Consider the following 14199-nt stretch of genomic DNA (forward strand, 5'->3'; position numbering starts at 1 on the left):
ACAACTCCCTGAGGCATGTAGTTGTTCACCGGATGAGATGCAGCTGCAACACGCTTCACTTCAACTCCAGAGCTGCGCCAGACAAACTGTATCGACTTTTTATTTTATTTTTATTCATTTGTTTAATCTTTAAATCTCGGTGACACACACACACGCGGAAGAGAAACCCTGGGTCCACTCCGAGCCAGGTAAGTGATTGATTGTTCACAGCTTCGTGTCGCACAGACAGCCCACATGTTGACACACGCTCGAGCTGCAGCACACCTTGTGAGAGAATGGCGCTGCGCGTAAATAAGTCCCAGAGACGCGGATTTACATACCTGAAGGTAAACGCGTATCATCTTAGATCAAAGTTGTATGAAGCGCAACATTTGGGTCGATGCATGGTGGATCACATCAGTCACTTCAATCAGTTTTTTAGGCGCAAAGTTAACAGAGTTTCTTCTTAACACATGTTTTCACTGCTTTGACGCACAAATCTGAGGCTGTAGCGATGCTTTTCCTGCTCCACAGCTTATCACGGGTATCTGTGCTGAGAGTCATGAGTGCATAAAGGTTTCTGTTCATTGGCATGACTGAGCTCCCTCAGCAACCCTCCCAGTCAAACCAGTTTTGTGGCGGTGATAATGACTTCCCCTGTGGTGCTGCTGTTAGATGACAGTGCGCGCTGACGTTCACACGTTCATCGTCTTAACTCTCAACAGACCCCACGAGCTGTTAGTATTACTACATTTTTTTTTTTTTTTTACTCTCTTCACTCCAGCTTCTCCCTCCCTGTGACGCCAGCGCTCAGGGATTGGACCTTGTTTTGTGTGCAGCAGAGTTCAAATGATCACTTTTTAGGCTATTTATTAATTTTCTTTTCTTTTCCCTCCCCAATCCAAGCAGAGCAGCAGCAGCAGAAGAGGAAGAGCAGATGGACCAGCTCTCCAACCGATCAGGAGTGGGCAGTGATGACATTGTAGATGAGGTATCACAGGTGGATGAGAGCTCAGATGAAGGAGAGGTAAAAACAAAACAAAACAATTAAACTAAACTATGTATTTCCCCACTTCATATGGACAAAATCAATTTTCTTTTTGATTATACAACATTTAGACTACAACATACAAGACTATTTGTCTTGGATACATCTCACAGAAACTCAAACCACACACAGTCCCAGTGGAGTTAACAATCAACAGCAGAATGGAAAACCTTTGACTGCCCTCTTGTGGCTCTGCTTCAGTATTATTGCATGTTTCACCTCCTACAAGAGGGATTTCTGTTGCTTCTCTGATGCAAAGCCCAGAAGGATAATAATGCTGTTTATCCTCTGCACAAACACACCAGAGATGATGCTTATTGTTTTGTCCAAATGACTCTTTTTACACTGTTTATCATGTCTATGTGTTCCCTGCATAAAGACAGAACAGATGTCCTGCTATTGATGCATTTGAACTTGACAACCGCTGCATTGATGTATCCATGTCAGTAATGTTTCCTTGTCCTCCATCAGAGCTCAGATCCTCAGGGACAGTGTCTTGCTGCACCTCAGGCTCCTCTGCCAACCTACAAACAGAGATATGAGGAGTTTAAGAAGCTGTTCAAAGAGCTGCCGGAGTCAGACAGACTCATAGCGGGTGAGTTATGAAGGCTGGCTCTTATTACGATGTTCAGTACTTTAATATGCTATAAAACTACAAAATTTAATACGCTAATGTTCCCAATGAATATCCTAAATGTCCCTTTAAATATATTTAAAGACGACATAAAACATTATCCCCTGCATTGATGATAAAAGTAAAATATTCAAGCCATGTTTTTATGGCTTCACTGTTGCATGAAATAGAAACTGGGCGCTATGATCATCGCCCCGTGACTCAGCTGTGATTTCTGCAAACCGAAAGGTTTTGGCACAAACTTAAAAGTGTAAAAAGTAATCATTCTTTCAGTGAAGCAATAACCAGATGCTCAACACTGATTCAAACAATGGACTTTATTGTTAATTTGTAAGATTGAATTGATTCCAAAGAAAAAGGAAATTCGAGTTTGATGTACTGGAAACAGATATCTTGTTTTTCAAGTTATTACTCCTTTTGCATCATTTCTAACTTTTTTTTTTACATGCAAACCGACAACCACAGAACATTTTTGTGCAAATAAGTCAAATGATCGGCAATTTCTCCTTTTTTATTTCAGCTGTTTAAATAGTTTCTGTCCCAGGACTCATTTCCTGCAGCTGTTCTATATTTCTACTTCACTACAGTTTTGACACAAAGTTGCAGTTTGTAAAATGTGATGCATCATTGAGTCTACAAAATCTGCCTATTAGGTAATTTTGTAGTGATCTTTCTTATATATAGTGTATCAAAGAACAATGCAGGTGCAAGATTTACTTCTGCTGCCCTATATATTTTCCCTCAGACTATCCGTGTGCCCTCCAGCGGGACTTCCTCCATCAGGGACGCCTCTACCTCTCAGAGAACTGGCTCTGTTTCCACAGCGCTGTGTTTCGTGGCTTGAAGGTAACAGTGGCTGAGGAGGCAGTTTACGGTTAAAGAGGACACTATCTACTCATCAATGTAACATGTGAACTAAGCAATGCAATACAGAAATGTGTAATTTTCTAAATCTTATTTTTAATGTATATTATTTAAACAATAATAGAGTGGTTGAAAATGCACTTTTCAGGACTTTGCTCCCACTTTACTAACTTTGGGAGAAGAGAATTATTTATATATAATATAAAACAATATCAGCCAAAGAAGAAAATCATGAGCTTCATTTGTAGCTGTGATTTCTGCCACAGATATCTGACCAAGCATAAGACAAGGTGACACTGATGAGCTCATTAAATGATAAAGAAATGTTTCCAGAAGAAACAGTGAGAAGATGCAACAGTTTGCAACCGTGTGCAAAAGATTACAGAACATTACACAGCGAGATACAAGAGGAAAAATAACAAGGAAAATTCACTAATTGCTACACTTGCACCAGCGTCAGTCGGTGATATGATAAACTGCGAACAATGGAGCCTGATTAAGTCATTGCTGTGAGCGCTGCAGTCCACACCTCCTCTTGGGAGTTGCTAAGTCATTACACGATGTCATCACAAAATAACTAATTAGTGTGGGAGGATCTAGTGTAATGGTATCTAAAAGTTTATGTTTATGGCTGTCTTTGATTAGCATCTGTCAGGGCCGTTGCTAGGAATTCTGGGCCCCCTTTAAGAATACTAAAGTGGGCCCCTCCCCCTAACTTTTCCTTTTTTTTTCTTAGACTACGTATGTATTATTGTTTTTTATTTAGCCTTCTTTGTTTTGATGCTAATGCAGCATTACACTGCAAAAACTCAAGTATCTTAGCAAGAATATTTGTCTTATTTCTAGTCAAAATGTATTTTTTTTGTCAAAACAAATCTCATTCTACTTAAAATAAGACACATCATATTAAAAGTAGCTTGTTTTTAGACACTTTTTACTTCTTTCAAGCATATTTTCACTTGGAATAAGTAGAAAAAATCTGATAGTGAAACAAGTTTTTCTTCCTTATTACAAGCACAAAAAACATGTTTTCACTGGCAGATTTTTCTACTTATTTCAAGTGAAAATTAGTTTGAAACAAGTGAAAATGATCTAAAGATTAGACTACTGGGGTTTTTTATGGGCCCCACTGGGCGCTGGGCCCCTAGAATTATCATCACCTTTCTCTCCTATACAACGGCCCTGCATCTGTGCTGTACTGTAACCTTTCAACATTTTTTTAAAAATATAGATCACACTGATGCTTAAAGACGTCACGACGGTGACCAAAGAGAAAACGGCTCGGCTGATTCCCAACGCCATCCAGGTCTCCCTGAACACAGAGAAGGTACACGATGAAAGAAAAGAGCAGCCCATCAGATCTTGTTTCATGATTTATTAACAGAAAATTTAATTACCGGTAACTATTTTTCTCCTTCTGTGTTTGCCTTCAGTATTTCTTCACTTCCTTCTCGTCAAGAGAGAAACCTTACAGAAATATTCTCCACATCAGGCAATACGCGTTGACGAACAAGGTAAAGTTGTAGTCCTACTTGTAGTCAGTACAATGTTCATAGGTTCAATAATAGTCACATGTGTAAAGATCAACACTCTCCACAAGACGCAGTAATCTGGCAATCTTTATAAACCAGACTCCAGGACCGCAATTAAACTATGACTAAATGCCTCCTACAACGCCAGCAGCTCTGTGACTTTACCCCGTTTTGCAGCACTTATCTCATCGGTCCAGAGTACGAAACACGCTGCCCTGACCACAGGCTGTCTTCTGTTTGAGGTTATCAGTGCAAGGTAAAGATCTGCAACACAGCAGCAGCAGAGTTTGTTCATGGCTCCAACAGACAGAGACAGAGTTTTTATTTATTGTAACACAATGATAAACATGTGTTTTGAATCATTGACCAGTGTGTCAGAGATTCAGTAAAAAATAAACCCAGAGGAGCTCAGCTCAGCTCAGCCACCTTTTACCCAAATCTTTGTGGTGTCAAAGTAAGGAGATAAGGGAGAATAAATCAGGGTAAGTGTACTTTGAAATTGAAAGTGTGCAGGTGCAAAAACTGTGAATAAGTTCAAGTGTGTTATTTCATGTGAGATGGTTTCAAATGTCAACAGTGCAACTCCTCATAGAAAGGTGAAATGTCAGTTTATATGTAAAACATGTTGTGGAATAAGACGTAAAATCAGGTCAAACCCAAGAGTAAGTGATCAAAACATCAACTAACGGGTCCAACGTGTCAATTACAGTAAAAAGCTCTTGAAATGTGAATTAAACGGTGCCAGAGGTAGTTTGAAGCCTGTGCACAGTTAAAAGCTGAAGTGTGGGCTGATGTGTTAGCAGTAAAAGCAGTTGAAGTGTGAGGTGAAGTATTTGAGCTGTCGGATTAAAGTAAAAAAAGAATGTTGAAATGTTAAAATGTGAAAACTGAGTGTAGCTGAAATAACATTTTGGAGGAATAAAAACAGAAAGCAGGGTAACTTTTTAATCTAAAGAGCTGCTGAGCAAACCAGTCAAAATTACAGTCAACTATTAATAGCTGAAAGCAACTGTGTGCTAACTTCTGTAGCAAGGTCATATTACATGTCATGAGGCCACTTCACAATAAAAGTCACTGTGTTTTGCAAGTTTTTTCTCCACCACTAACAATAACAACTATTATTTAGACAGGTATATAATTGTAGAATATAAATATATTGCAGGCTTGATACCATACCACATGATTTGACATGATCAGAAGTACTATATTAAAAACAAACAACAAAATAACAGGAATAAAGGTTAAATTTGAAATTAGCATGTTATTTCGACAGCTTCCTCCATTAGATTCCTCAGACACTTTGGCAGCCTACCCACCGGGCTGCGGGTCTCCTGAGATCTGGAGCACAAACACCTGTATGAAAACACCACCAGCATGTAAAAGTTCATTGACCTCTCCAGGTGTGGCTTCATTTGCATCGACGGCCTGCCTCCTTAACGCACTCACACACACCACACTTGACGCTGGCTCGTGTCGGTTATATACATAAACAGAGGAGCCTTCTCCGGTCGATTGAGCCGCCGGTGAACCGGACTTTCGACAGGCAGAGGCTTTTATTATTTACCTTTTATCGGTGTGGATCTGGGCGGCGCGTCTTTACGCCCCAGATCTCGCGCAGATCCAGGACTTTACTTCCTGAATGTGGGAGCGCGGCGCGGCGCGTCCAGGTCACTGATCACTGTTTGACAGCCGGTTAAAGCTCACAGCTGTGGGGGGAAATGTCTGCGGACAAGTAAGTAAAACCTGAGTTAATGGATCTCACACTGTCTCTCTCAGCTCTGACACCTTGTGCGTTTCCAAAAAACGTCTTAAATCTTCCGTCTGGAGAAACACGCCTACAATCATTTACCATCAGAACCTGGAACAGCTTTGCTTGTTTTATGCCAATGGCACACGATACCGACTGTGTCTGTCTGTGGATTTCGTTTTACGCTATGTATTTCTTTCATATGTGAATAATTGTTGTATGATATATGTCTAAGTGTGGGCCTCTCCTGGCTGTTTGGGGTTAAACACTTAAATGTAAGATGAGTATCCGAGCAGTTCAGAGAGACAATAAGGTTTGTAGGTTGGTTGTCATGCAGAGACAGAAGAGTAATTATAGTGTGTGGAGGTGTCTAAGCTACACAGACCCTTTGTTTTGTTTTGTGTTAACACTATGGTTTGTGTATCTGCCAAAGCAGAGCTCATATTGGGAAAGAGGAAGACATCTCGACAAGGGCTGATTTCCAAACAAGCCTTTTTGCATTTCTATTCCCGTGTGACTTCATGTGGTGTTTTTTTTGTTGTTTTTTTTTTGTCCCCGCTTTTAGCATCTGATCTGTGCGGAGTTTTGGCACTTGGTTAAACAGCATTATGGGCATGATCTGGGCCTGAGCTATGAAGAAATGGAGAGCTTGCCGATATATGTAGAGTCAAGCATGCAGACCAGGTGAGCGAACACACCCACACCTGCTCTTCCACTGGCAGCACAAACACACACAGTAATGCATGGGGATATAATTTGATGCCACCTGTTTGTTTGTTCGCCTGCAGCCCGTCTTCAAGGTCTGGTGGTGATGATGGTCTAGGGAAGCTGGAGCGGCCCCCCTCCCTTCGCCTGTCTGCGGCAGAACACGGGCCTTTGGAGGCCTCCACGCCTCAAGGGGAAGACGTGCCCTCGCCTGTCGGCTCACAGACCTCAGCCAATGGGGTATTTTAAAATAACATTTTTCACATTTTGTGATTTGCTATTCTCAACGTTTCCTCCAGCTAATTTCTTTGGTGTCTTCCTATAGGATGACTCCCGCAACACCCCGTCCATGCGGCGCAGTCCTGTCCCCTCGCTGGACCGCATCGCTCCAGAACGGGGCTCCAAGCGCTCCAACCATTCTCTGGACCTCAACGCCAATGAAAACGGTCTTTCTGAGCAGAGCGCTTCAGACAGCATTGAAGAAGGTTAGAGTAAAAAAACACAAAAAAAACCCAACAACCCAGGACGCTTGAGTGCCCATGTGTTATCTATATTTTAATGCTTTTCCCTTCATCTCAGTGGAGGAGCAAGTGGGACAGTCCCAGATGCAGGGTCGAGTCTACATAAACAAGGTCTTCCACATCAGTGCCAGCAAAATGTTCGAGATGCTCTTCACAGACTCCAATTTCATCCGCAGGTTTATGGACGTCAGGAAGATAACCAGTAAGATCCGTAATCTTACTGTCTGCCATTCCCAAAACTAATTTCCCCACCAGTTCCGGCTAATGTAACCTGTCATGTGTGTCCTTTGTGGGTTTTTTTTAGATTCCAGCTTTAATCCTTGGCAAAAGGATGCCACAGGGAACAGGAAGCGCAGTCTGAACTACACAATAACCATCAACAACCCTCTGATTGGAAAGTTCTCCACCGCTACAGAGAACCAGGTCTGTTTACATCAGTTACATCATGTTCCTGTGTGAATTATGGCTCGCCGCTTATTTTCTTCTCCATTTATTTTTCAGACGATGTACAAAGAATCCAGGGAGGGTCAGTATTACCACGTCGAGTCTGAGGTGTACACCCATGACGTTCCCTATCACGATTACTTCTACACTCAAAACCAATACTACATCACAAGAAGCTCGAAGCGGAAGTGTCGACTAAGGTAAGGGGCTTATCCAGTTGATCTGTTGACTTTTAGATTTTCTTAAATCCCCGGCATTTAAAGCATCTGTTGTGCTTTTAGGGTTTCCACTGATGTGAAGTACAACAAGCAGCCATGGGGACTGATCAAGTCTTTTATCACTAAAAACTCCTGGAGCGGCATAGAGGATTATTTCAGACAGCTGGGTGAGTAGAGACTCTTTGGAGAGCACTTCCTTGTCTTCTCTCCTGAGCTTGTGATTCATTTTATCTCTGATCTGATATGAACTGTTTCCTTGGCACATGGCAGCACTGCTGCAGTAAATCACATTACAGTTGCGTACAATGGGCATTTTTGTCTGTTTCATACTGAACATAATTGTATGTACATGCTGAACTGAGCTTCAACCTTAATCTTTTTTTTTTTTTTACCGTGTTAACACCTGGTTCGGCCCCACATTTGTGTTTTACCTGGTTTTTTTTTGCTGTTTGATGACGTGAAACAGAGGCAGAGCTGCTGGAGGAGGAAGCGGAGATAAACCAAGGAGGTGGCGATTCTGGGAAGATGGGTGGACTTCGGAGGAGGAGGCGGACTTACAGCCGTACTCAGCCAGAGCACATGAAACCCAACAAGCATCATGGGCAAGACCCCGGCCAGGACAGGGATGGAAACATGGGTACATGGCATATTTGATAACCACTTGAAAAAGCACTTGAAAAGCAGATTGTTATCGTAGCTGAGCCTACCTCAGCATAAATACTGAAAGCAGGAGGGAAACGACTGGCATGACTCTCTCCAAATGTAACAACGACCGATACCGTACATCAAAATGTCTGAACATTCAATTGTTCGTGCGCAGCTGCTAATGCGGCAGCAAGGATTGGACAAAGTGTTGACACAGACTTGAAAGCAAAGGTGCGTGCTATGCTAGTAACTACATGTCAGTCAGCAGCCACTGCTGATTGACTGCTGAAGATCAGAGACCTGCAGGAGTTACATGTCACTGTCTTTTCCAGTCACACTCTTTGACGCATGCAACAACAGCAACATTTAGATCTCAAGATGTTGCAAAATGTTGAATGCCAATGGGAGGAAATGCCTTGTAACCAGAAATGTGTTGCAAGCCGTTGCAAAAATGTTCACATATTGACGGCAACTTTGCATTAAAGAGAAAATAATTCATTATTCATTATTCATAGATCTGTCCTGCTGTATTTCAGGCCCCACAGAAATGAAAGGCACGCACAGATTGAGCACCACTGCGATAGTAGCGGGGATGAGCCTAATGTAAGTAACAACCTGAAATGCAAAAAATCAAACAATGTGGTTTCTGTTGTTGTCTATGATAAATGCAAATTATGTCTGTATTTTCCAGACAATACTGAGAACTGTCTATGCATAATAGATGCAAAATTTAATGTGCATCTAATATGCACGTCGTCCATGATGACACACCACCGAGTGGAGAAAAGTCATTATGCTTAAAGGTTGTGTCGTAATTTTAGGTGTTGGCGAGGTTCTTCCACACCTCTCTCTCCCTTTCTATTGTGCAGGGATGTGGTTGCAATAAATTCATATATTTCTTTTCTGTCTCTTTCAGTTTGCTGATTCTGACCTTGCTGAATCTGGGCCTCTTTTTCAAGTTGTGGGCCATGGAGGATGTAGCCCAACGCATGCACCTGAGCACAAAGCAGCGGCTGAGGGAGAGGAGCGAGGCCAGGTCAGACAACCGTCTGCTAAGTAACTAGATCAGTAGCTGCCAAGGCGGCTCAGAAAGCAGAAGTCTGGGTGTGGGTGGAGAGGGGGAAGGGGGGGGTTAGTCTTCGTCCATATTTTAGTTTTTCTCTCTCTGCCGTTCAAGCAGCCCACATACAAGACAGCTTTTGTTCTAATGAGTCACAGTGTTAAAACTGCCTGTTTATCAGCCACAGTAAATGTGCTTATGTAAGTGACATAATCTTGCATCAGCATTCAGCACTCCTCTGCTCTCAGTCCTCCTCCTACATTTTCCTCACTTAATGTCTGTTTTTTTTTCTCTCCTGTCGTGTAGCAGAAGTGAATATACTCTGTTCCACATCAGAATAATAACCCTCTCTTTTTGTGTTGTTTGACAGCTTTGCCCAAGAATATGGTCCCAAACAGGGGCCGGGGTTTAAGTCCAGAGAGGAGGTGCTCCTACTAAAAACTGTATTGCAGGACTCCATCAACCTTTTAGACCAGGTAGGTCAATCTACTTTAAAATGAGGAATGTAGTGTCTATCTGCTTGTCATTAAGTCAGTTTGAATCATTGTTTACTTGTAATGGTTACAATTATATCACAAATATAAGAGTTTTATGACTGGGATCTGGATCAAATAGTGAAAAAACGAGATCCAGCTGGATCTGACAACTGTGCCATCTATGAAATATTCAGCAATCAACTGTTAAATGTGTAATGCTGAGACTTTTCACTGTCTGAATTTTAAAAGTTTTATCGTGCAGCCCTGTCTTGAACGGCTGCTCATGTGTTATTAGATGATTTGTTTTGTTCTTCATAGGTGCAGACCAGTGTGAACTTAAATTTAGATGGGCAGTAGGAAGGTGTTGAGTTCAAAGGTCAACACTTTAAAAGTTGTGCTCCTTATGATTTCAGTCCTGTTTAATTTGGCAACACTAGAGGTGACTGTTGTGACAGCAAGTGTGGGTTTAATATTAGAGTAAACACCTTGAGCACTCTTTTTGTTGCCACAGTGCGTAGTTGGGCAATCGAAATCCAGTTCTAGCTGCTGAGTCAGTTTTTTTTTCTTTCTTCGTCACAGCTCCGCAGCTCTCTCATGGTGCTGCAACAAAACTTTGCCATGGCCAATCGGACGGCAGCGCCGCAGTGACGCTGCACACCTGACGACTACAGAACGCCTCGGCCCCGTTGAGTAAAGAAAAGCCTGCAGCGATGAAATGCCTCTGAGGGAAGTCACTGGTTTCCAGTGATGTTGCCGGGTAAAAGTCCCCAGACCCCGCCCGCCCCCATGAAATGCCCTGTGTTGCCAAGGGTTACACATCCTAAAGCCTGTAGTGGGGCATCAGGTGCCAGGATGTTTTTAAAGCTGTGGACTGACTGCTGGGAGGACGAAGTTACATCAGAGCCGCAGCAGTGGGTTTAGATTTGTGTCGGGTGCCTTTGTCGGCTCCCATTGCTGCTTGTGTTTGACTCTCCTTCTAAACGGCGGCATTTGATTTCAGGAAACCCCCCCCTCGTGCCTTACTATTTTCTGATCGACCTCATGCTGCACCAGATGAACAACTGTTTCTATTTTATCCCCAGAAAGTGAATCATTATTTAACAACAGATTTCTCTAAATGAACTTTGCACATTTTAATTTTTGCACATATATATGCCTTATAGAAGAGGCTGCATTTTAGTTATCCTTTTCAGATTTTTATTTTTTCCAATAAAAATGGTACAATCAGTAACTCAAGATATAAAGTTTGTTTTCTTTTTGTAATCATGATATTTTTTTCTATTTGTAAACTGCAATGTACATTAAATTGCAAGTAGAAAAACATGAATTTTAAAAACATTGTATATAAGCCAAATCTGGTGTACATAAAATGCTATATTGTGTCACATATTGTGCATATCTAATTTGGTAACTTATAGTCCTGCTCTGGATCAGTTGAAGGGAGTGCTATGTAAACTATGCAACAGAAGCTGGTGACATACCAAGTGTATCCTTATCTTTATCCTGTGTACATGCTTGATTACACTATTTTTCTATTTTTCCTCTTCAGTGCTCAGAGTCGGTGGGACTATCTCAGGTTATCTCGGTACTGTGCATTCACTCTGTAAACACCAGACACAGGTGAACTCTGTGATCTCAAAACTGACATGAACACTAGTCATTTGCCTTTTCCCCTCCTTTTTTTCCCTTTATCACTTCTTGGTGACACACAACTACAGTTGCTTTGAGCCTTGTTTGATGTTTACAGTGTTGCCATCACCCTTATTTGAGTAGAAAACTTTGTGTAGCATTTCTCACTGAAAATCACCTCTTAAAACCAACACTTGTTTAAATTTGGTTGCTGTTGTTTTGTACATTTTGACTATATTGCAATGTAATGTTTTAATAAACACGATTTCTTGCCAGAGTCCTGCCAGTATTTCTAAGAGACAATATATTAGCGCTACAAACTATTTTTCATTATTTATTCCCGCTAGTCTGACATTTTCTTTAGTGATGATAATTTATAATAGCTTACCAGAGCAGCCCACATATCAAATGTCTTGTGTTTTGTTTTTTTCAACCAACCACACAAAAAATGCATTTACTTTAAAAGAGAATAAGAGCAAATGCTAATATTCAGATCACTGTAATAGAATAGCTGCAAAATCATTTTGTTTTTCGGGTAATAACATTTGATTCATTAATATTGATGGAAACGACTGGACTCGCATAGATTTTATATAATATTTATATGCCTGATTCTCATTATTGAGGACCATGCACGTATTCTCCACCCAGATATTGATTTCACTGAGTACAAAACTTGCAGTTGAATTGCACCTCCAAAATCCTAGAACATCGACCACCTGAGAGTTGGACAATACACTGAATTGCAAAAGTTTAGGGCAATAAGTTTATATCAGAGTGCTTCTAAAAACTAGACCATGTATTAGTGTCTTGTTTGATGGATTGAAGAAATAACTGTACGTGATATTTCAGGCAAAACTCTTCGGAAAAAGCACAAATAATTTACAGTATCTCTTTCTCCCATAGGACTAAAAACAGTATTAAAAAATGACATGTTTATGTTTTATCATAGATGATGTTGGTAGGAGCTGGATACACTGTCTGTGGCTGTTGGAGTCTAAAGACTAAGGCTTTTGTGTCCTGTACTGCACAAGTGAAACACTACACTCTTGAGACTCTCTTGAATCATTAAAACAGAACCCTGTCCCAATATCTTACTAGAGAGATAATATTTCAACCCTCTTTTACAGTATGTTCATGAATAGGTTACATAATAATGGGAAATATGACATGGCTAATTGTCAGAGATGGAAAACAGTACATTTATATAACTACTTGGGCTCCATTACAATTTACTCACTAAGCCAAGCACTCTCACACAAAAAAAGTGTATTACATATGATAGAAGACTTCTCATTGAGAAACTATCTACTTGAGACACCTTGTCATGTTTTCGATTTTGTTAGCGCCTCCACAAAAGAGACATTTTTTTATCCATAAACTTCACAAATAGTTCAAGGCCCAAACAAGTCAAATAACCCAATATAGTGGAGGTGAACTGAATTACTGTTGGGTGGTTTAATCTCAAACTTCACATTTTCTCCACTGGTCCATCTGGCCCACAAAAATGTATAGTACATCAACGTAGTTGGGTCAAAATAACAATTTGCCTTTAAAACAATGAAACCTCTCTCCTGTGTTCCTTATTTTTTTCTCTGTTGCTTCTTTGTTGTGTTTTCCTTGTTTCTTTCCCTCTTTTCTCTTTCTATTGGTTGATTTGTTTTGGTGATGATATTGTATTGGAGGGGAGGACTTCATATTGCCCCTTGGGCTTCTTTTGCTCTCTTGCACAGTTATTTGCCTTTTGTATTATGAAATAAAATGATTGTTTTATCATTGTGCATAAATAAATACATAAAAATCCATGTGCTGCACCCTTGGACATTAATTCATCACTGTCATGAGGTCAAGTTATTTTCTTTATAGGGGAGACTGGGGACAGTTGCAACACTTTTTACATTTTTCTCAGTTACTCAGAGACTATTTGGACTAGGCTCACCAAACGTTTATAGATTAAACATACATTTGTCAGCTAATTAGTCATACCATTTAAAGATGGTTACATATGACACATCAATCACAATGTTCATTTGAATGGAAGAATCCAGACGTTGCAACTGACCCCAAACGTGGGGATCAGGGACGGTTGCAACATATTAAACATACATTAAATTTCACTAATTAACTTTTGATTTTTGTCTCAATAAGCAAAGTATTCCTAAAATATGCATTGTCTTACAATAATACTATAGTATTATTTAGTTATTTAGTAATATTTATCAGAGAACAGTTGGAGTTTTGTTTTGCGTAGACATAGGCCTTGAGTCAATGTGCAGAGGTTAACAGTGGTAATAAAAGTCAATAGCTCAGTGTGAGACAAGAAGAATGGAACTATTTGCAATACAAGAAACTTTTATAAATATGTACTCTACTTTTGGATGATTTATTCACTGTATGACATCAAATAAATTTACTTTTCTCTAATTTTCAAAGGAAAATATATGTGGCTACGTCTGTCCCATAGAATAAGATACAACTACAAATTGCATATTTCATTATAGGAAGTTAGTATGACAAAAATACAGCTCATGAAAAAAGCTACTTTCATACCCTTAAAACAACTTTGCCTCAGTACAAGCAGGAGTGTCATCACTCTAGCATGTTTCTGATTGGAGAAATAAGGCTTGTTGCAACCGTCCCTTGTTGCAACTGTCCCCAGTCTCCCCTACATCCACTACACTACAGTATGTGCAGACA

General features: G+C 40.5%; 1 protein-coding gene across 2 annotated transcripts; it reads left to right on the plus strand.

Moving 5' to 3' along the window:
- The first annotated feature begins 131 nt into the window (after positions 1-131).
- gramd1c (GRAM domain containing 1c) lies at positions 132-11764 on the plus strand. 2 transcript variants are annotated; one of them, XM_085762930.1, is made up of 18 exons: positions 132-188; positions 889-1006; positions 1499-1622; positions 2407-2507; positions 3757-3852; positions 3959-4039; positions 6370-6488; positions 6593-6749; positions 6835-6994; positions 7089-7232; positions 7335-7453; positions 7532-7674; positions 7756-7859; positions 8159-8329; positions 8874-8940; positions 9254-9373; positions 9768-9873; positions 10453-11764. In XM_085762930.1, the coding sequence occupies exons 2-18, from the start codon at positions 917-919 to the stop codon at positions 10519-10521; spliced, it is 1971 nt and encodes a 656-aa protein (XP_085619056.1). In that variant the 5' UTR covers positions 132-188; positions 889-916; the 3' UTR covers positions 10522-11764. The 2 variants fall into 2 exon arrangements, with proteins under 2 accessions (XP_085619056.1, XP_085619055.1); XM_085762929.1 differs by lacking the exon at positions 132-188 and adding an exon at positions 652-716.
- The last annotated feature ends 2435 nt before the right edge of the window (positions 11765-14199 follow it).

This window comes from Trachurus japonicus, chromosome 20 (genome assembly GCF_045865225.1).
Source record: "Trachurus japonicus isolate A0001 chromosome 20, Traja_1.0".
Lineage (NCBI taxonomy): Eukaryota > Metazoa > Chordata > Actinopteri > Carangiformes > Carangidae > Trachurus > Trachurus japonicus.

Coding starts and splice junctions, on each gene's coding strand:
- gramd1c (XM_085762929.1), top strand. CDS start 655: ATGACAGTGCGCGCTGACGTTCACACGTTCATCGTCTTAACTCTCAAC. Junction 3,853..3,958: donor TCTCCCTGAACACAGAGAAG/GTACACGATGAA, acceptor GTTTGCCTTCAG/TATTTCTTCACTTCCTTCTC. Junction 6,489..6,592: donor GAGTCAAGCATGCAGACCAG/GTGAGCGAACAC, acceptor GTTCGCCTGCAG/CCCGTCTTCAAGGTCTGGTG.